Here is a 22,967-nt window from a genome sequence, read left to right on the forward strand (position 1 = left end):
GATTGACTGGTTGGGCAACCGTGGATACAGGACTGTTAACGGTGTGTTTTTCTACTGGAAGTTTCTAGAAATCTGGCACCTTATTGAAGGAAATTAAAAAGAGTGAAAGAGTTCACAGACACCAGAATGAACGCGTTCACAGTATCGTTCATCAGGCAGTAATACAAGACGTTCACCAAACTTGCGAGTTTATGAACTTTAGTTCAATGAACGCTTTCAGGCGCAACACTGGATTTAGCTACTGGAGAGAGTTGTGGGAGACGACGATGATTGGTCAAAGTTGTGGGAAAATTGCGGTGATTGGTTAAAATTGCAACGTTGCGCTGAATTCGCAGGGAATTGTTGAATTTGCGTGAATTGGTGCGATCGCAAAATTGCGGATTCCTGGAGGGTGTCTTTCTTGCTACATGTTTGAAGTTTCTTCTCCATCGCGGATTCCTGGAGGGTGGCTTTCTTGCTCTATGTTTGAAGTTTCTTATCCAAATCCATCGTGAACCTACTAAACCCGCATTATAACGAGAAAATAAATACCACTTAGCTTAATTAGCTTAATATGAACATACAATGACATGCGCGGCATCATGTAAATTACGTTCACCAAAGTAAAATACAGACACAACACAACATACGTCGTTGGCTGCATGCTGTACACAAAGGAATAGAGGTTTGCTTAGATAGCAACATCCAATAACAACCGTAAACCTTTATTGGAGCATTAAATTGTCCGTGCTTCACTTGCTGTTAGCTTGTCGACTCACGCACACAAGCTTTCCAATAAGCCTTCAAAATAAAGGCACTGTAGGCCTACTCTTACCAAATAAAGTCACTTAATAATACAAAATGCAATTATATAATTCTAAATTTTGACATTGGTTGAAAACTAATTATACATTATAATAATGTAATTGCGACAATTACATGTAGCCTACAATACAGCGAGGTAGCTGACTTCACCATTGGCGAATTCGCCTATCATCAACCCCAAGTTCTCGTGCTACTGATATGTTGCTGCTGGTTAGGGCTTTCTGCACAGGTTTGTGTTTGAAAGCTGTAAGTGTAAGAATGTTGCGGCATGCTGCTTCAGATTTCTACACAATGTAGACACGCGCGGTTAAATTTTAAACTAGGCTTTGTGTTTGACCTCCTTTTCTATTCTTTGTTTGTCCATGGCCGCACTGCAGCTGCAATTCTCTAAATCTGTCTTACTCATCAAACGCCGCCCTCAAATAAACGCTGCACCCAAAATCATTTCTTCTTTTTCTATTTCTTCTTCATCTTGTTCTTCTTCTCCTGTTCTCTGTAGGTGATTCAGGGCCTAATGCAAGCCGATGACTCTGAGCTGATCTCTGAGGAGGCCATGGCCTACCTGTTTGCCCACGAGGCCTCCAGGGTGTTCCAGGACCGGCTGGTGTGCGACCAGGACAGAGAGCTCTTTCACCAGATCCTGTCCAACGAGCTTCTGTTTCATTTCAAGGTACACCACGTGTTTCCTTTGCCTCAACCCTCTGTTCCTCTCTGGGGTTGCCATGGTGTTTATAGCCCTCCCACCATCTCTGGAGCCAATCAAATCTGGCATGTTCTCACTGCCAAGGTCTCCTGCTCGCCTGAGGATCTTTTGAGGGAGCCTATCAGGTTTGGAGACTTCCTGGACCCCAATATCCCAGCATGCTCTCGGGTATACAAGCAAATGCCCGACCTTAAGAAAATCCAGGTGCTTCTAGAAGAGTGCCATCTAAGAAATGGAAGAAAGAACTCCCAGGTACATATGTAAATCTACTGATTTTAAAACAGAGCATTGAGTAGCAAAGTCGAGAAATAGATTTGCATTGTAAATGATAGTCGCCCGATCGTTGGTCATGACCCCTGGGAAGCTCACACTGCATGCATGACCATTCACCCTGCTGTCCTCACTTCCTGGTTGTGTGGTTTAGTTCCCCATGGTGTTCTTTCCGGAGGCGGTGGAGCACATCATGAGAGCAGCCAGGGTGTTCAGGATACCAGGAGCGCACATAATGCTGGTAACTATCTCCAGTCACCACAGACCCACACTCTGCTAACTGTTCACTCTGAATGTCTGTGAGATCTCAGATCATTAGATCAAATCAACAAACACGTTTTCTGGGGGGGGGGGATTGGTTTCTTGTCTCACCGCCATCAACTCCCCACTCTGGTGAGCACTGAGTCACCACTTAGTCCTGGTTCAGAAAGTAGAAGTAGGATACTCTGCTCCAGCATGCCCTGAACACACAGAACACTCTGCTCTGAGTACTGTGTTGATTAGCAGGCCTGAATTGTGGTCATCATCTGGCTCAGTGCATGGCTGGAACAAACACACTCCTACTCCCTGAAGCTAGGATGGGTATCAGTGGTAGAGCAGTAATAGGGCCCAGGTTTTTGTCCCCCTTTGCGTGTCTCATTGGATGAAAGTGTCTGCTAAATGAAACAAATACATGACTGAGCTTGATTGAGCTTAGCTTCGGTGTCACGAGTTCCTTGTCCTTTACCTTAACCATAATCAGTTATTTGAACCTATTCTCCCTTCAGATTGGCCTGGATGGCACAGGGAAGGAGGAGTGTGTGACACTGGCATGCCAGGTGTCAGACTGCCACCTCTACAAGCTGTCCGTGCCATGGAACTGCTGCCAATTTGACTTCAGAGACAACCTGAGGAGGGTTTTTAGGCAGGCCGGGGTTCACCGCAGAAACACAGTGCTTTACATCACCGATGCAGACTTGGTCCAGGTGTGTCTGAGGGGTTTCTCCAGGGTTGAAACTGTAACAGCGAAAAGGCCTTATGTTTAAGAATCTTAGTTATAAGCCTACTCTCTCTCTCGCGCTCTCTCTCTTACATTTACATTTATTCATTTAGCAGACGCATTTATCCAAAGCGACTTCCAAGAGAGAGATTTACAAAAGTGCATAAGTCACTGATCATAACAACGAGATTGCCCCAAACATTGCGGTAGTCAAAACATGAAGCATACATTGTGAAAAACCAAAAAAAGTGCCAAAGGGAAGAACCATCAGAGCATGTAGTTAAACAAGTTACAATTTAACAACATGAACCTCAAAAGTGCAAGAGTGTACCTGTAGAAAAGCAAGCAACAAATATAACTGCAAGCAGTAATGGCGGATTCCTCCAAACACTGCGAACCATTGAAAAATGTTTATTCTTGACAAATTGTAACTGTATAGAAAAATGTATGCTGCAGAATTACCAATGGCATACCAAATCTGAAATGCAATACCATCAAGATCCACAAGGACCTTTATTTCAAGCCAGTAAGTGAAGGAAGGGGGCTTGGTGAGCTTATCCATTCCAGAAAGCCTTGTATCTTTATGCATTAAGGCGTGGCCTGTAGCGCCACCTATGGGTAATGGTGGGCCATTTGTGGTGTGGTAGTTACTCTTGGCCTATACTATTAATGTTTCAGGATTTTAAAAACGTTTTACCATTGCATATAAAATCGGAAATGCAATACCAACAGGATCCACATGGGCTTTGGGTAAAGTGTGGTAGTTACTCTTGGCCTGTACTGTCAATGTGTCAGGATTTGGAGACCTTTTTACTATTGCATACAAAGTAGGAAATGCAATGACACCAAGGTCCTCAAGGGCCTATGCTGATATTCAAGGAATGAGTGGGGGCTTGGTCAGCCCACACAGTCCTGATATGTTGCGTGTGTGTCTTGCCAAGCCCGCGCGTGTCAAGGGAAGAATGAGTGTGTGAGAATTTGGAGCATGCGCGGGGAGGAGCAGGGGACACATTTCATTGTAAATTTTCCTAGAAATTAGCCGAGCATGCATGTTTCAAAGATTCACCAAAAATCGACCTTTCATCTTAGAGTCAACTTTTTCTCAGATTTGTGTACTAAACATTCTCAAGAGTCTTCATATGAACTTGTTTGACTGGCTTACGTGTAAAGCATTGCGAACCATTGAAAAATGTATATTCTTGACAAATTGTAACTGTATAGAAAAATCAATGCTGCAGAATGTCCAATGGGATACCAAATCTGAAATGCAATAACATCAAGATCCACAAGGGCCTTTATTTCAAGCCAAGAAGTGAAGTGCTTTAATCTTCACAAGAAGTGAAGTGCTTTGTGCTTTAGGGCGTGGCCTGCAGCGACACCTATTGGTAATGGTGGGCCATTTGTGGTGTGGTAGTTACTCTTGGCCTATACTATCAATGTTCAGGATGTTTTTAACTTTTTACCATTGCGTACAAAATCGGAAATGCAATACCAACAAGATCCATATGGGCTTTTGTTAAAGTGTTGTTGTTACTGTTGGCCTTTACTATCAATGTTTCAGGATTTGGAGAACTTTTTACCATGGCAAACAAAATCTGAAATGCAATACCATCAAGATCCACAAGGCCTTTGCAAAAGACCAAGGAATGAGTGGGGGCTTGGTAAGCCCACACTCTCCTGAAATGTTGCGTGTGCGTCTTGCCAAGCCCGCGCGTGTGTCAAGGGAAGACCTATGGGTAATAGTGGGCCATTTGTGGTGTGGTAGTTACTCTTGGTCTATACTATCAATGTTTCAGGATTTTTATAACTTTTTACCATTGTATACAAAATCGGAAAAGCAATACCAACAAGATCCACATGGGCTTTTTGTAAAAGTGTTTCTTTGCCTATACTATCTATGTTTCAGGATTTTGAGACCTTTTTACCATTGCATACAAAATCGGAAATGCAATACCATCAAGAGCCACATGGGCCTTTTTTTCAAGCCAATAAGTGAAGGGAGGGGGCTTGGTCAGCCCACACTCTCCTGAAATGTTGCGTGTGCGTCTTGGCCGCGCGTGTGTCAAGGGTAGGCTGAGTGTGTGTGAGATTTTGGAGCACGCGCGGGGAGGAGCAGGGGAGACATTCATTGCAAATTTGCCTAGAAATTAGCCAAGCAAGCATGTTTCAAATATTCACCAAAAATCGACCTTTCATCTTACAGTCAACTTTTTCACAGATTTGTGTTATGAACATTCTCAAGAGTCTTCATATGAACTTGTGATTGAATCAGAGTATCAGTTTTTGACTGGCTGATGTGTAAAGCATTATTTTAGCGTTAGCGATATGTTCAATTTGCTTTATATCAATCATTTTTAGAGATATGAATTTGCCTTTGCACATGGTAACATGTTGTAGTGTCTTCCTCCAATCTACCAAGTTTAGTGTTGATATCTCAAAGATTTGCTGAGACATGACTTCACATCCTGTTTGGCGGCTTTTCTGATGAATTTGATTGGCTGTACCGGACAGACGGTTATGAGGATCAAAATTCCTTTGATACATTTTGTGAGGCTTGGTCTGAAGATCATCTCTGGTGATTTTGAAGAAGATATGACAAAAATTGTAGGAGGAGTAGGCTTTCAAAGGTTTTTGATAAAACCGGAAATGGCGGGAAATCTATATAACCGGAAATTAACGCCATGGTGTGCGTTGAACTCGGCTTGATCCAGGGAACCATATGGTACCTCATTTTTGAAAATGAGTCATACGGTTCAAAAGTTGCGTGTGTAAACACAAGTCCAACTTTGACCCATTGGTGGCGCTAGAGTGGTCTAATGGGAGACATGAAACTTGGTGTAGGTATAGAAGAAACTGTCCTTAATGAGTGTGCCAAATTTCACAAAAAGTTGTCGATGGGGTCTAGGGGCTGCCATTGACTCCCATGGTACAAGAATTACAAATAATAAAACCACCAATAACAATAGGTTTCCTCCTTACGGAGGAATCCTAATAATAAAATTCACAGCGAGTACAGGAATTTTAAATCAGTTACAACTAACCAACAAGAGCAACAAGTCTCCCAATAAGAGTCATTGTGATCAGGGCCAGCAAATCATTCGTAAGTATCGTCACGTCTTGAGCACCTCCTTCATTGAGCCTCTCTCCTTCCTTCTATCTCTACCTTCCCTCTCTATCTCTCTCTGTATTTTTGTATTTATTTATTTATTTCAAGACAGGGACAGCGCACAATAAAACATTAATGTTGCACAACAAGAGAATATGCATTGTGCCAGGTTCTAGCAGATTGCTATTTTCCACCTGTAGTCCCTGGGCAGGTTGATGGAATGGTACATAGAATAATAAGTATAGGAAAAAAAAAAGAAAAAAATACATTATTAAGTAAGTAAATAACAGAACAAGGCCAATAATGATAAAAAGACAATGTATAAAATAGATAAATAAAAACATGGATGTTGCTGTCTCTGTTTCACTCCAAGGATTCGGTCCTGGAAGATCTGAACTGCATTTTAAAGTGTGGGGACGTACCTGGCCTCTTTGACAACGACGAGATTGACTCGTTCTCCCAGGACCTCAAGACCTCAGCAGACGGCTGTGTCCGTGGAAACAGAGACGATGTGTACTCTTATTTCATTCAGGTGTGTATTCCAGGTAGAACGTCTAGGTCCTGGGTTATCATAACCTTTAAGCTCTTGAAGTGATTGCTTAATCTCAGAAGTGACAAAACCAGACATTAGGACTTTTTAAACGGGTCATTGACCGTAAAATAGATTTACCATGTCATAGTTGAATAACGATTGGACGAATGAACATACAGTGAACCTCAATGTCCATTGACACTTCTCTTTCCTATGCAAATCTCACAATTTGAAACTGCTGCTGTAAAACAGTTGGTTTCCAATGTAGGTAGTGAATTGTAAGGCCGGAGACGCTTCGTGTTTGTCCCTGGCTTGGGAACCACAATTCACTTTTGGTTAGATTCTCAGGGAGATAATTGACTCGCTAATATCTGACTCCAACTTTAGAAATGTGCACAAGAGCGTTACCTGTAACCTTGAGCGCTAAACAGTTAATGACATGAAACTGGCATAGGTAAAAATCGTCTGCTTGATCAGAGCACCGACCCTAAAGTATGCGTGTTCACTAATCAGTCATTAATCTCTACTATAATATGGATTTAACCACCAACCTAGTAGGATATGTAAACCGATCACTCAGAGGCTCCGGTAAATTTCTTCCGAGCGTGGAGATCCACTGTAAGTGACTCAGAGGTCTTAAGTTAAAACCTACTTCAAAAGTCTATGTTTATAATCAGTTAGCCGCATCAACCAAACTAGATCGAAGTTTTCACCGCCGTAGCTTGATAGATACGTTTCAAGGAGAACAAGTAACTTAAAATGCACAATAATAGTTTATTATCTAAATAGTAAGATAATTAATACAATGATAATTAAATATCATCAAATACAAAACATATCTTCAGAGCAATGGTTAACAAAGGTATTCACAATGAAGACTAGGCGCCTATCGCACCGGAGCAGTATCGTAAACAGAACTCAATGTGTTTGGTAAAAACTTCTCCCTATATACACCCAAACCTGACCAAAATGGGGACTGACCATATGACAGAAAAGTTATCTGACGCATACAAATTCAAATTGGATCATTAATCAAGGCTGAAGTAGACCAAGTGGTGCCCTTGCAAGACAAGGTAATATGTTAAACACATGTTGGTCTGCTGCAGGCACAAACTCTGTAAACCCTGTACATGTACATGTTACAGTATTAAAATTATTACTAAAATGTAATACATAAATTAAGAAACAAAAGCATATCAAACATGACGTTAAAAGTTGTTTAGAACGATATTTACAAGAACACAACTTTTAATGATAATTTCAGAATCTTCCTCTGTCCACCTTCCTCTTCAACTGTTGAGATCACCTCTCCAGAGGTGTGACAAAAAGGCTGCCAAAACAGCTCTACACCAAAAAGCGTTGTCACGCCACAACGGTGGCCCCACTTTTTTGGCTCTGGTCTGTACCTTTGTCATGCCCCAAAATTTGCTGCGCGCTGCTCAGTGTACTTCCACGGAATTACAAAAGGAAAGTTTGGTCTTTTTTCAAGGATATTGAAAATGGTCTGGTCGTAAATGCAGTCGTAAATGCAGTGTAAAAAATCCAGGCTGTATTGGGAATGCTGACACTTTTCATAGTCTTCCCAAGGAACCAAACACTTGATGGGCATGGCTGATGTTTGTCTATGAGAAGATCCCTATGAAGTTTGAAACTCAATTATTCATTTTCTTGAACCATTTTGCCAAAGACAGTTTTGAAAACCTTGGACAATATAAAGCAGGATTTGCTAGGCCGCTGTTGCTGAAAAGAGGTGCTGTTCCGACCGTATGCTCATCACAACCGCAAGCTGTATGCGTTTGTCGCTAACAGTTATTAGCAATGCTAACATATGCTGTGTCAAGCATAGGTAGAATATGTGATGATTTTGTTTATTGGCAATGGGGCTAACGTTATTTAATTTTCTGTGTTTTATTAAAATAAATAACCTGTGTTGTCATGTAAATTTACAATTCACAATGCATGTTTGGCAACATACAATGTTGCGTTTTTGCACCGCAGCTTCGCTCGTTGTAAACCAACTAATCAGCGCGCAGCTCATCTATATATTCATGAGCATACCATAAAACTGAGAAAACCTCTCGTTTTATTCCAGGGCTATTTTACAGGGTAGCATTAGGGCGCCTAGAACCAATGTTAGATACCCTATTCTGAGACCTTAAGGAACAGTGTGAAATACCCTATAAAATCAGTCAATGACCCCTTTAAGGTACTGGCTGCATGTAGCTAGCCAACAAATTAAATCGTTTGTTTTTGTTTGTAACTTTGAAACCAAAGATAATACAAATATGCAGTTACCAACTTTTTCATTCAAAGCAACACACAAGTAGATTTGAACCTACAACCTCTTGACCAGTAGTCTACCACTGAGCCATAGGGCTACCTCTTACCACAGAGATTTGTATTTGGGCATATTTCAGCAAGTGCGCCAGAGGCTGCACATAGCTGTGGCTGTGAGTCCAGCAGGCCAGCGTCTGAGGCAGTATTGCTGGACTCATCCCTCCCTGCTCACCTGCTGCTACATGGACTGGTACAGCGACTGGTCCTCAGAGGCCTTGCTGCAGGTGGCCAGCAGCTCCTGCATCGACTCCAGCGACTTTGACAGCCTTGGCAAGGTGGAGAACAGTGTGTGTGTGTGTGTGTATTCAACATGCTGATATATAATTTACATTTCACACAGATATTTTGTATTCGATTCCACAGTGACTATGATTAATCTCCACTTTTGAACGGCTTGACTCTGATCTGATTTCAGGTTCTCCAGGAGAAGATTGCGGGAGCCTGCGTTGATATTCACAACACTTCCACCAAAACGGCAGTGGGCTTCCTGCGGGAGACGAGAAGGCCATACTACATTGTTCCTAGCACGTTTATCACATACATAGTCACCTTCACAAACATGTACCAGTCAGAGAGATTAAAGCTCCACAATATCAGGTAGGTTATGTTTTTCACATCATGTTTTGTTATATTTTTATGATGGGTAGAATTTGACATGGATGGGTGTTTTTGCATGGAATTTAGAAATGTGCATTTGATTTCATCTGTTAAGAGCTCGCTTCTCTAATGGACTGGACATACTACTGGAGATGACATCCCTGGTCACGCTCATGCAAGAAGAGCTGGTGGAGCTGGGCCCACAGATAGAGGAGAAGTCCAAGGTACAGGAATTCTGTCACCCATCCAGCAGGCTCTGATAGCACATGGCGCTCCAGTATATCAATGATAAATAACATGGGGGTCAAGGTTATTAATTAGAAATAACATGGGGATCAAGGTTATCAAGTAAGGGGTAATGTATAGAACGCCGGTCATTATCGGGAAAATAAGCCCCTACAGGGCGAACAGCACCCCGACGAGTAGCGGAGGGGTGTAGCTTCGCTCTGAAGGGGCTTATTTTCCCGATAATGACCGGCGTTCTATACATTATCCCGCTTATTACACGGCTACTTACCAACAAAATTACTTAACACAGTGTGTCTTTTTACAATGTATTTGTTACCATTTGTAGTGTTGATCAGCAGAGAAATAGTTTGCCAAAGACGTTGAACTTCATAGACGTTGAACATTCTTTAGGCTTCAAATCAGCTGACGTCGCTAAGCAACGGAGTACGCTGGGGTTGAAAAGTTACCGGACTACTTGCGGAGTGCTACGAAAGACATGAATCAGAAGCAGAAAGGCCACTTTCCTTGACAGCGGTCTGTTATTCATAGCAACTGTCTGTTATCAGAAGATATCAGACCGCAGAACGTTGGGAAGCCCCATTCAAGTGAATGGAGCTTTCTTCAGCGTTAATAACAGCCGTGTAATAATGAGAAATAACATGGGGATTAAGGTTATTGATAACATGGACATGTTTTTTTTACTACGGACATCAGAAAAATCCATGACCAAGGTTAAACGATATGACAGGGGGGACCAAGGTCATAAATCAAATGAAGCTTAAATGTTGCTGCTTGATAGTGCCAAGGCAGAGACTGAGATAGCAACTGGGCCTGTGTTTCCTGCAGGAAGTAGAAACGTTGATGGAGAAGCTGAAAGAAGATTCCAGGGCCGTGAGTCAGGTCAGAGCCATCGTGAAGAGGGAGGAGGAGATAATGACTCAGGAAACCCAGGTTGTGCATGAATATGCAGAGGTAAACCAACTGTTCCATTTAGCTTCTGGTGGCATGATCATCAGGTGATGTGTCGAGTTACATTTTATGGAAATGTATTGGTTGTTATGTAAAACTTGTTTGCTCAACTGTAGGCGGCCAGGGCTGATTTGAATAAAGGATTGCCACTGCTAGAGAGAGCAGTTTTGGCTTTAGATGCTTTGGAAAAAAGTGACATTTCAGAAATAAGGCAAGTGGCCCTATGCCTGTTAAATATCACTCACAGTTCAAATATCTTTTTAGTAGACGTGGGCAAACCATGTGCCAGTAAGACTAACTCTGACAGATAGACTTTCTGTGTACAGTATGTGATTTATGAATTCTTTTCAGACAGAGTCTACACAAATCCACCAGACTTGGTGCTGACAGTCATGCACGCTGTGTGCATCCTCCTGCAGGAGACCCCAAGCTGGCCCACAGCTAAACAGTTGCTAGGAGACCCCGGCTTCCTCAAAAAACTAGCCAGCCTCGATAAAGACAGCATACCTGACAGGGTGCGTAGTCAAGTAGCTACATGCTGTAGTTGGAGAATTTTTAAAGGTGTTTTTTGACAACATGTCAGTTGTCAAACAACACACTGGCTTGTTTTCTAAAAATTATTTTCTGTAGGTGTTTGTGCTCTTGAGGAGGTACTCCAAAACCCCCGGCTTTACTCCCCAGAAGGTGGGGAGGGTGTCTGTGGCCTGCCGTTCCATGTGCCTCTGGGTCCTGGCTCTAGAACGCTACCATGACGTGTCCCAGGTAGACCCCACCCCTCCAGTCTGGTGTTCTCTGGCCTTTTAATGATTCACTTGCTCAATTATTATTTATTTTTCTCCAGATAATGAAACCGAAACAAAGGAAGGTGGAAGTGGCCCAGGAGGCGTTGGTGATTGCCCAGACTCATCTGACAACCAAGAAAAGCAAACTTTTGAAGGTAAAACTCGTTTTCAACCCAGGCTTATGAAGCTTACTAACCATTTTACAAATTGCCCCCCCCCACCTCCCCAAGGCCACTCCCCCTTCCATACCCACCTCTCCCACCACCCCCCTACCCCTTGCTTGCCCCCCCCCCCAAATCTCCTTCCACCCTCCCTCGTTCCTTGCCCCACTCCTCCATGATGCAGACTGCGTTTGTGTTCAGATTGAGCAGCACCAGAGGACCCTGGAGGACAGGTTCAATGCAAGTGTGTCAGAGCGGCAGGAACTGGGGAGACGCAAAGAGCTGACCACGAGCCGCCTGCTGACAGCTGCCGCCCTCATATCAGCCTTGTCCAAGGAAAAGGCACTCAGCACTGTCTTGTCTTATCTCCTCTGTTTTCTATGAACACTGGGCACCGTATCTATAAGAAGGCACCATGCTGTATTTATGAGAAGACGCTAGACCTTTGGACAAGTTGGATGTGTTTGGAATGCACATGCCATTTTTTGTTACTGTGTTTCAACCCCCACGCCCACCTCTTAACCTTTTTTAATTGGTGCAGAATCGGTGGGAGGCAGCTGTGGCGGAGCTGAACATCAAGCTGAAGAACGTTGTCGGTGACGTCATGATGTCGGCTGCGTTCATCACTTACTGTGGTCCGCTAATGGCGGACTATCGCAAGTCTGTAGTGAAGGAGTGGTTATACATCTGCCACAGTGTTGAGATCCCAGTTTCAGCCCAATACTCGTTCCTCTCCAGCATGACAGACAAGAACCAGGTATGCTCTCTTGCACGTTTTCGCCTGAGGTTTGCCCCCAGACGTAGAAATACACATTTATCCAGTCTATTACCCACAATGCACACCCTCACCTGCAAATTCAGATGTTGTTGTGCTTGAAATTGATCCAAACCACAGGGTTTCCCGCAGAAAATGTGTTAGTCAAGGTGGTAAGGTGAGATTTGCTGATGGACCAAGGGGCGGGGTGTTTCCTCCAAAAACGAAGTTTTCTAGAGAAGGGAGACTGCCGTTGGAATGAAAGGGAGAAAACTGGCGGAAAAACGGCAATTAAAGCTAATTTAAAAAAAAACACACACGGCAGGCGTGTGTTGCTAAGGCAGCCGCCGAACAGTAAAGTGCTGCGGGAAGCCCTGGTAACCCATCCTTCTCCCTCCCGATCATCCCAAACCCCTCTTGCCCCCCCGACCCCCTGGCAGGTCAGCCGCTGGCGGAACACAGGCCTGCCTCCGGACCGCAACTCCTCGGAGAACGCGGTGATGGTGGAGAGTGGAGGGCTGTGGCCTCTCCTGATTGACCCCCAGGGCCAGGCCACGCGCTGGGTCTGCAGCATGGAGGGAGCCCGGCTCAGGAGGGTCACGGCCTCTGACGCCAACCTGATGAGCACGGTGGAGAGGGCTATACGGATGGGAGACCCCGTCCTCATTCAGGTACGGCCTCGACGTACCGCTGTAGGAAGAGCTGTTTCCATATCAATCTAGGGATTATCCAGGCATTGACTCATTGACTTAAGTTAAGTACATGTACACTTAAAGATGCTGAAGAAGTGGAATTGAAAATGAGTTTTATGTTCATCACACCACAGAAGAATGTGTTGTTAACTACCCATCCAAATTCAAATGGGAAAAACCACAGATAAGTATGTTAAATTAGGCTTTGAAATCCTGAGAAAATCAGCAGTCTTTTCTGCTTGAGACTGTGGGGGCGTGTCGCCTGAAGTAGCTGAAGCTCCGCCCCCTCGAATTGATTGAATTTAGCAACAACAGCAACACTAGCTAAATCAATTGCAGATACCAGAACAGACCTACCTGCAGTCTCTGAGTGTTTTATGTGTTATTTACTTTTTCTTTGCATCGTACCAGCTGAGTAACAGAATGCAACCGTCGGTGATCTGACATAGATAGGTTGCTGTGACGTAGCTAGGTTGGGTTTTTGCCCCGCCTATACAAAACCTGAGCTGAAAATGGGAGAGAAAATGTTCAACGGTCTAACTCCACATTTCAGTGCGACGTTTTTGCGCTTTGCACATGCTTTCAGGAACTAATATCACACGTATATAATGTACTGAGAAGCAAATCATGGAATTTGCTTTACAACATCTGTAAGTGTCTGACATACTTCAGTAGGTAGTCACAGTACAGCTTCTGAGCCCTGGTTCTAAGTAGCAGTTTACTGAGCTTAAACATTGGTTTCTGAACATCTTCAAAACTCTGGATACTTTCAGGATGTGCAGGAGACCATAGACCCCTGCCTTTACCCAATCCTGATGAAGGACATAATCATCCGGGAGGGTCAGTCACTAATCAAAGTCGGCGACACTGAAATCGAGTATAATCCCAACTTCAGGTAAATACACTCAATTTCCGTTAGTGGCAAGTTTGAGCTTACCTATGACCTTGACCTGTGGCTGCAAGGTCATAGGTAATCTTCCAGACGTTGCTTAGTTTTTTTTTTACACACATTACAGTACTGGTACTGTACAGTGTGTTTTCATTTTTCAGTCTCCTCTTATCTTTCTGTTTCTGTTTTTTTAACAAAGGCTGTACCTGGTCACCCGCCTGCCCAACCCCCACTTCCTGCCGGCCGTGTGTATCGTGACCAGGCTCATCAGCTTCTGGGTGGAGCGGGAGGGCCTGCAGGAGCAGCTGCTGTCCTCCGCCGTGTCCCTGCTGCGGCCTCGGCTGGAGGAGGAGCACGGTTGCCTGCTCCACACCATCACCGCCGACCTCTCCAGCCTCCACCAGCTGGAGAACAGGTCCCTGCTGCTGCTGCAGGGGACCAGGGGTGAGGAGGGGAGGGGTAGGTGTTTGGGTGGATGGAGGGAGGGGTGGATGGATGGGTAGATGTATTTGATGGAGAGATAGGATGGTGGAAGAGGGGGGAGGAGTTATGAATGAGAGGGATAGGTGGTGGGTGTGGACAAAGGGAGGATTGATGGATGGTGGAAGGTAGCAAGGATCGATTGGTGGAAGAATGGATGGATAAGAGACCACAAACAGCGTAATAAGACCCTCTAAAACAACCAATCGATTTCAGGACACATATTGGATGATCAGGACCTCATAGAAAACCTCCAGAACTCCAGGGTCACGGCGTTTGAGATCTCCATGCGGCTCGACGTGGCCAAAGAACAGGAGAAGGAGATCGACGAGGTTCGCAGGAAGTTCCTCCCCATAGCCAACCGGGGAGCAGACCTCTACTTTGTCCTGGCCCACCTCCCCCAGATCAACTGCATGTACCAGTTCTCCCTGGACTGGTTCAAGGAGATGTACATGAAGGCAATCCAGCTGGCTACAGGAGGCCAGGAAGGTCCCTCTCTGGATGTCTCCAACCCTGTGACGGGCACCCTGCGCCCAGACAGCGCCCGGTCCTTGAGGAAAAGGGACGCGCCCCTCCTGGAGGGCTTCAGCTCCCACCTCCTCCACATCATGGATGTCATCACTGAGACCATCTACAAGGTAAACATGTCACAGAAATTTCCGGCTGTCTTGACTGCATTGCTGCTGTTTTTCATGTCTGCTTTGTAACGACCCTTGGATTTTCTGCTGTATTTTCTATATTAATTACTGGTATAGCTGAGGATAAACGCTTCTGCTAAATGAATAAAAGGGATACTGTAATGGAATTGTACGGAAACATGGTCGTTCCAGGAAGTGTCCCTGGCCCTGTTCACCGACCACCAGCTCTGCTTCTCCTTCCTCATCTGTCGTAACATCCTGCAAACCAAACACCTCACCTCGCCGGAGGGAGGGAAACAGGAAATACATCCGGAAGAGTGGAGAATATTCCTGCACTCTGCTGTGTTGGCCAGCATAATGGATGCAAAGAGAGCCCAGCGTGATGAAGGTAGGCATTGGTATATTCAACTGACCCAAATGTCCTACAAGAGTCGTTTGCTTCACAACGTCTCACATCAGCATTTGGTGGAAAATAATCACATCTGAGCAGAATTTGTGTAAAGATTGGTGTTCATACAATGCTGAGGATATCAATGTTGTTGATACCCTGCTGTAACATTGCAGTTTCCCCTGAGGAATCAATTAAGTATGGTCTGTCTCTGGCTGTCTCTCACTCTCTCTCTCTTTCTCTCTCTCTCTGTCTGTCTGTCTCTCTGTCTCTGTTTCTCAGTCTTTCTCTGTCTGTCTCTGTCTCGCTCTATGTGACACAGTAACGACCATTCCTGGTGTTGATGTGTCCTTGTCCAGGTGAGCCGGGGGTGGAGCGTCCAGAACACCCGTGGCTGACTGACTCCATGTGGGCACAGTGCCAGTACCTCTCCGGCCAGCTGGCCTGCTTCGCCCACCTGCACAAGTCCATCCAGACCAACCTCGATCAGTGGGCTCTGTTCAGGTCGGCCGCAAACCTGGACGAGCTCCTGAGAGAGCCCTACATCTGCGACACTGACGCAGACCAAGGTTGGAGCACACGTTGTGGGGCAAAGCCAAGAAGCTCACCAGTAACCATATAGCTGTCGGTCTTCTCTAGGAATAATCACAATATTCATACTGTTCACTTACTGTTAATACTTCATTGTCAAGTTCAGGGCGCTACAAACAAGGTTTACTAAATGGATAAATAATAAGTGCATACATACAGTGTACATACATACAAGTGCATACATACAGTATACATACATACAAGTGCATACCTACAGTGTAGAGTGTGTACATTTACATGACATTTACATTTATTCATTTAGCAGATGCTTTTATCCAAAGCGACTTCCAAAAGAGAGTTTTACAAAAGTGCATAGGTCACTGATCATAACCACAAGATAGCCCCAAACATTGCGGGCAGCCAAACATGAAGCATACATTGTGAAAACCAAATAAGTCCCAAAGGGAAGAACAATAAGAGCATGTAGTTAGACAAGTTACAATCAAACAGCAAGAACCTCAAAAGTGCAAGAGTGTACCTGTGGAAAAAGCAAGCAACAAGAATATATTTCACGGCGAGTACAATCATTTTAAGACAGTTACAACAAACCAACAAGAGCAACAAGTCTCTCAATAAGAGTCATTGTGATCCTGTGTGCAGTGTATATATAGCATATCAAGTGCTAAAAAATAATGACCTTCTTTAAGAGAAAAGCTTTGGACATTTGGCTGTTGTGACAATCCTTTGGTGCCCTGTTTAATGCACTTCAGTGTGTGTTGTCCCCTGGTGTGCTTGTCTTGTTTCCAGCCTCCACCAAGCAGAAGGACAGTTATCTGACCAAGTGTTTTAGGGTCTTCCCCTGGGAGAACCTGTCTGGCTTCCAGAGGATCATTCTGGTGTGTGTGTGTGTGTGTGTGGGGGGGGGGGCGGTGTTGATCAATCAATCTAACACGTTAACTGTTGACACATTTCACAACACAATACATAAAATGACACGTCAGAAACAACGACAGCCATCGTAACATGCTTTGGCAGTCTTTATGCAGACTCAGAGGCCTTAATGTCACACAAGAAGAAGATGATCTGTCTAGAGCGAGCCAGTTGTGATCCTGTATTTACCTCTCAGATCAAGGTCCTGCGACCGGAGTGTCTGACTTTGTCAGTGAGGACGTTCATCACAGAGAAGATGGGCTCTAAGTACCTGGAGGGAGGGCAGGTGTCTCTGAGGGAGGTGTACCATCACTGCAGTGCAAACACACCCATAGTCTTCATCCTGTCCCCTGGTGAGTAGGAAGACCAAGTCCCTCTCTCTCTCTCTCTCTCTCTCTCTCTCTCTCTCTCTCTCTCTCTCTCTCTCTCTCTCTCTCTCTCTCTCTCAGTTTTCAGTTCAGAATGCTTTATTGGCATGACAGTTCGGGTTGAGCAGTATTGCCAAAGCAGTCCATATTGAAAGGACATTTTACAGTAATATATGTATCATAGCATTTACATTATAACAATAATAATATGGTAGTATACTATAACAGTAGCATAGTAAGAGTAACAGTAACACATAAATGCTTGTTAATATACAGAAAGGTTTTAACAGTTGTACAGGGTTGGTTCACTGTCCCTCAGGTTGTGACATTGAGAGACATATCTAGCGGCAAGGCTTGCAGTCGGCCCTTCGCCCAGAGATATCTTTAATTTCTCGTTTAAATTAAGCTCTGTGTAGTTTTCAATTAATTCCTTACATTTTTCCAGATATTGATCTCTTATACTTCTATATTTGTAACATTTAAGTAGGAAATGTTTTTCTGTTTCAATTTCCCCTGATGTACAGTGTCCACAGATTCTGTACTCTTTAGGTAACCATGTTTTTTTATGTCTTCCTTTTTCGATTGCAAGGGTGTGGTCACTCATTCTGTATTTAGTGAGCAGCTGTCTCTGCTTTATGTCCTTAACAGTATATAGATATTCAGCCATTTCATATTTTCTATTTAGACCCCGATAGCAATCTAATTTGTTTTGTGTCTTGGTTTCATTCTCCCAGTGTTCTACGTAGGAGTTTTTGTTTTCTGTTGTGATTAGTTTAATTCTGTTTGGTGTTAGTAAAAGTGAAGAAGGTGTACCAGGTGGTAACAGGTTTGTTAGTCTCATAACCAGCTGGCACAGGGGGCTACTCTCAGGGTTACCTTCATGGACTGCAAGGGCTTTAGATTGGAGGGTTTCCTCAGGACTGGATTTTAAATGGGTGTAAAATGTTAATGATCTTTTCTGGATTTCTAATGTTAAAGGGAATCGGCCTAATTCTGCACGACATGCATTTGTGGGGGTTTTTCTTTGGATATTTAATATATTTCGACAGAAATCAGCATGTAGAGTCTCTATTGGGTGTTTTTCCCAACTATTGAAGTCTAGATGGCTGAGTGGGCCCCATATCTCACTTCCGTAGAGAGCAATAGGCTTGATGATGCTGTCGAATATTTTACACCAAATATTAATTGGGATGGTTATTTTGTAGAATTTTTGTTTTATTGCATAGAAAGCTCCACGAGCTTTTTCTTTAAGTGCATTTACTGCCAAGCGGAAGCTACCAGAGGCTGTCATTTGTAGGCCTAGGTATGTATAACTCTCTCTCTCTCTCTCTCTCTCTCTCTCTCTCTCATTCTGTCGGACTCCATGTCTTTCTGTCTCCTTTCGTTTCCCTCCCTGTCTTCTTCACTCATGCCATCGCTGTCTCTCTCGCTCTCATCCTCTCTCTTTCTCTTCCTCTGTAGCTCTCTCTCCCCCTTTTTCTCTCTCTGCCTCCACTCCCTTTCTTTCTCTCTCTGCCTCCCTCCCCCTGTTTCTCTGCCTTTTCGCCCACCCTCTCTCCACCCTTTTTCACTCTCTGACTTACACCCCTTTCTCTCTCGCTCTCTCTCCTCCCACCCACCCTCCCCTCCTCCTGGACCATCAGTCCCAGCGTATCTCCTCCCAGCCAGCTTGGTTACCCTGGCTTCTCCGCCCCTCCTCAGGTGTGGACCCAGCCTCCCAGCTAGTGCGGCTGGCCCAGGAGCTCCGCGGCAGCAGCCTGCACCTGGACATGGTGTCCCTGGGCCAGGGCCAAGGCCCAAGAGCCAACGAGCTCATCTATCAGGCCCAAGTCCTGAAGGGCCGCTGGGTCTTCCTCCAGAACTGTCATCTGGCCGCCTCATTCATGCCCAGGCTGCAGAATATAGTGAACTTGTGAGTGACATGGAGTCCTTTACATTTTATTGTGCCTCGTTGTTTGGATAGAATGTAGTTGTATGACACTGTTGTTAAAGTATATATTCTGTGTACCTTGTAGCCACAGCGTTTTGTGGGTTACTGAGTGTGTGTGTGTGTTTGGGCGCGGTCAGATTGAAAGGAAGAGGGTTAGATCTGGACCCCCACTTCCGCCTCTGGCTCTCCTCCAAGCCTGACCCAGGGTTTCCTGCCTCTGTCCTGCAGAGCGCCATCAAGGTGAGACATTACCACGCCCCACCCCTAGAGGGCAATCCCACATTCACTTACCCATGGGAGAGCTTGAAGTTAAGAGAGGAATGTTATTTTGTTCTTGTGTATATATATATTTTGTTTATTAACAGTTTCTTGGCCATATCAGTTGTTATTAAAACTCCATCATTTGACGAAGGCTGCGTGTGATTGTGTGTCCCTGCAGGTGGGTTTGGACCCTCCCCGGGGTGTGAAGGAGAAGTTGCTCCACACCTTCAGCCCCAGCGGAGAGGCAAGCGAGAGGACCTTTTCTCAGGCAGACTGCAGCCCCCACTGGAAGAGCCTGCTCTTCAGCCTGTGCTTCTTCAATGCCATCGTCCAAGAGAGGGCCAAGTTCGGGCCCCTGGGCTGGAACGTCCCCTACACCTTCACCTCCTCCGACCTCGAGGTAGAACCATGGGTTCAGTTAGCTTTTATCCCAAGCCAGCTGGAGCACGGGGGGGGGGGGGATTTGAACTTGTGACTTCTCTTGCTGCAGTTAATTGCTCTAACCATTAAGCTATACTTGGGTAGGAGGGGAAGGTTGTCATGCTGAGACTAACCATGATGAGATAGGTGGTGCTGGAGTGAGAGATGGTATTTGGATCTATTCAGTGGGTGCATGTTTGTGTGTGTGTGTGTGTGTGTGTGTGTGAGTGTGTGTGTGTGTGTGTGTGTGTGTGTGTGTGTGTGTGTGTGTGTGTGTGCGTGCGTGTGTGTATATTTATATATATATATCAGGGCTTGACATTAAGGCTTGTCCGCTTGTTCGGGACAAGTGGATTTTTTTTTTCGGACAAGTGGAAGAGAAATGTACTCCGACTCCCTAACCGCTCAGCCATCTGATCCCCTGTAACTTACTAAAGTAGGCAAATGGCAAACATAACATTTCATAATAATTTCAGTAAATCAAGCAGCGCTGCAAGACCCAGTGAAATAATATATACAGCAAGCAAACTAACATTAGCTAGGATCACTTACAACATTGGCTAACTCAACTTCGGTAGGCTATCCTCAGTATTTGCAAACTAGCTAAACTTATACTATATCTAAAATCATTTTGTAGACATAAAAATTGATTTTTCCACTAACTATTAGTGTAAACTTTTTTTTTTTTTTTTACAATTTCTCTTTCTACCAGACAGGCTGATTTACCATGGAATCTTTAAAAGTTGTATACTTAAAAGTTGAATATTAGCTGATATTTAACACAGCTGCCGACGCTTGCTGGCTAACGTTAACACAAAATATATATACATAAATAATAAATCTTTACCCGGACAAGTGACTTTTGTGCATGGAAAAGTGAAACATTAATTTACTTGTTCAAAGGACAAGTGCCTCAAAAAGTTAATGTTGAGCCCTTTATACATGTGTGTTTGTGCGCTTCACCCAGGTGTCCATCATGAACCAGGAGCGCCTCTTGCGTGGGGTGGATGGCTGTGCGTTGCCATGGGCGGCGCTGTGCTACCTGACAGGGGAGGTGACCTACGGGGGCCGTGTAACCGACCCCTGGGACCGCCGCTGCCTGATGGCCGTCCTCCAGCACTGCTACTCCCCCCTCGTGCTCCAGGAGGGACACGGGCTCTGCCCCGCCCCGGTACAGCCTTCCGCCCACCTCCACAACAGCACTGTCTGAAAGGTCTGAAACAAACAGACCTTTTTACAAGCAATGAGAGGGCTTCACAGATGCCCACAAATCAGCACCTATAACCAATTGGAACCCTAAAAGTAGACAAGGAATTAAGAAACCTCGGCAGGAGCTATTCAACTTTTTACTTTACTCACCAAATACTCCCAATTATTAGTAACTCACAAGGTACTCCAATATTATTTACTCACCAAATACTCCAATTATTACTTACTCAACTGAATACTCCAATTATTACTCACTTATCTAAATACTCCAGGGGCGTAGGTTTCATCATACAACTAAGCCACAGGCACCAATCATGAGCTTGTCTTTAGTGTCTCTTATAAATAAAGAGCACTGTGTTCCTTTCTGAGCAGGGGTACAGAGCCTTCCCCAGAGAGGCCAGCTGGGCTGAGTGCCGCTCCTACATAGAGCACCTGCCCGACCAGGACCTGGCCCAGGCGTTCGGCATGGCCAACCAGGCTGAGGCTGTTGTCCTGCACAGCCAGAGCCAGCTGCTGCTGCACAACATCCTCACCCTGCAGCCGCACCTCAGCGACAGCAGCTCGCTGGCCAGGTGGGAACCCCAAGGAACCCGGGGTATTTAAGCCTGAGACAGTGGGACCGAGGTGTTGCAAGGTACTCTGGGTATTTAAGGTTAGGGTTGGAAATCCAGATGTGTTGCCAGGAGCCCTGGGTATTTAAGGTTATAGAACAACACTACATATAGAAACATATAGAAGCAATACAATACAATAATCCCTGGCAAACCTTTCCCCTCTCACCTGTGGTCACATCGCCCCCTACTGGTAAATTCACACCCCCTGGGTATAGTCGGGGTGTGGACATAATCTCATCACATCACCGTAAAAACATTATTTACCAACACCTACTTACATTTTATACACGTTTAGAAACTGACATTTATCATGTGTATGAAGGTATCTACAGGTGGGTACATATGAATGTGTGTGTGTGTGTTGGCAGAGATGGACAAAGCCAGGATGGAGATGTCCTTCAGATGGCCTCCTACATATTAAAGAAGCTTCCAGAGACTGTGGAGGCTGACCATGTGACAGAGAGAACCCTCCTCCTGAAGGACATCATAGCCAGAGTCAACACTGCAGCGGAAGGTGCTGGAACCCTCTGCTAACCTGGTCCCATATGCTACACTGTGTTAGCCTGGTCTGGATGGGGCGGGTTAGAACAGGACCTTAGGGGAGAGGGGGGGGGGGGGACATGACAGAGAGACATGATCACCCGACCATGTAGAGACAGAAATGATATACCGTTTTGGAAATAAGATAAATAACATATGGCCATTTAGTTTTTAATAAATTGTTTAATTTAATAAAAGAGCAAGCTATACACTTGTTTTATAGGAAAGGTAACCTTAAATGACTTATTTTATGTATATCTGGCACTATATACATATATTTTTTTCTTACAAACTTAGCTTGAGCTTCCAGGGGGGGCGGGGGGTGCCGTTGGGGGGGCGGGGCCCCCCCGTAATATAATGGTAGGGGAAACACTGCATATGCTACACTGAGACACACATAGCAATCAAAGTGAAAAAACGAAGTCAACAAAAGACTGTGTGCACCTGTGTGTGTGTGGACCTGTGTGTGTGTGCGTACATCTGTGCGCGGCTTCACTAGGTGTGGAGCGCCCCTCCATGGCCTCGTCCGCCCTAACCTCATCCTCCTTGGCCTCGTCCTCCTTGGCCTCGTCAGCCCTGGTGGTGGTCCTGCGCCAGGAGCTGGACCGATTCAACCGTCTGCTGAGCGTGTCTCGCTCCTGCCTGCTGTCTGTGTGCTCAGCCCTCAGGGGAGAGCTGCTGATGAGCCCCAGTCTGGAGGAGGTCTGCAACGCTCTGCTCTCCATGCTAGTGCCCTCCGCCTGGCAGGTGGGCCCACCTGCATGTGTGGGAATATTTGTGTTTATGTTATCTATTATGTGTTGCGCCTTCATATTATGTGAGTATGTGTGTAACACCTTCATACTTCAAGTTCAT

General features: G+C 45.0%; 1 protein-coding gene across 10 annotated transcripts in view; it reads left to right on the forward strand.

The window, feature by feature from the left end:
* Positions 1–22,967, forward strand: part of LOC146299414 (dynein axonemal heavy chain 6-like) — a 47,461-nt gene that overhangs the window by 22,148 nt on the left and 2,346 nt on the right. For 8 of the 10 annotated variants that reach the window (XM_084684566.1, XM_084684565.1, XM_084684568.1 and 5 more), the window contains 30 exons: positions 1,304–1,474; positions 1,592–1,759; positions 1,932–2,018; positions 2,545–2,742; positions 6,236–6,394; positions 8,812–9,006; positions 9,147–9,328; positions 9,444–9,552; positions 10,403–10,528; positions 10,642–10,736; positions 10,881–11,040; positions 11,156–11,287; positions 11,367–11,462; positions 11,670–11,810; positions 12,010–12,225; positions 12,663–12,893; positions 13,688–13,809; positions 14,003–14,247; positions 14,500–14,921; positions 15,114–15,309; positions 15,669–15,878; positions 16,648–16,736; positions 16,967–17,123; positions 18,840–19,050; positions 19,206–19,308; positions 19,508–19,729; positions 20,717–20,920; positions 21,331–21,530; positions 21,941–22,086; positions 22,612–22,859. In XM_084684566.1, coding sequence (XP_084540692.1) covers positions 1,304–1,474; positions 1,592–1,759; positions 1,932–2,018; positions 2,545–2,742; positions 6,236–6,394; positions 8,812–9,006; positions 9,147–9,328; positions 9,444–9,552; positions 10,403–10,528; positions 10,642–10,736; positions 10,881–11,040; positions 11,156–11,287; positions 11,367–11,462; positions 11,670–11,810; positions 12,010–12,225; positions 12,663–12,893; positions 13,688–13,809; positions 14,003–14,247; positions 14,500–14,921; positions 15,114–15,309; positions 15,669–15,878; positions 16,648–16,736; positions 16,967–17,123; positions 18,840–19,050; positions 19,206–19,308; positions 19,508–19,729; positions 20,717–20,920; positions 21,331–21,530; positions 21,941–22,086; positions 22,612–22,859 — 5,241 coding nt within the window. Of the gene's footprint in view, positions 1–1,303; positions 1,475–1,591; positions 1,760–1,931; positions 2,019–2,544; positions 2,743–6,235; positions 6,395–8,811; positions 9,007–9,146; positions 9,329–9,443; positions 9,553–10,402; positions 10,529–10,641; positions 10,737–10,880; positions 11,041–11,155; positions 11,288–11,366; positions 11,463–11,669; positions 11,811–12,009; positions 12,226–12,662; positions 12,894–13,687; positions 13,810–14,002; positions 14,248–14,499; positions 14,922–15,113; positions 15,310–15,668; positions 15,879–16,647; positions 16,737–16,966; positions 17,124–18,781; positions 19,051–19,205; positions 19,309–19,507; positions 19,730–20,716; positions 20,921–21,330; positions 21,531–21,940; positions 22,087–22,611; positions 22,860–22,967 lie in introns of those variants that run through there. The other 2 variants (XM_084684569.1, XM_084684573.1) reach the window with 2 other exon arrangements.

This window comes from Hypomesus nipponensis, chromosome 3 (assembly GCF_054491055.1).
Source record: "Hypomesus nipponensis isolate SF chromosome 3, ASM5449105v1, whole genome shotgun sequence".
Classification (NCBI taxonomy): domain Eukaryota; kingdom Metazoa; phylum Chordata; class Actinopteri; order Osmeriformes; family Osmeridae; genus Hypomesus; species Hypomesus nipponensis.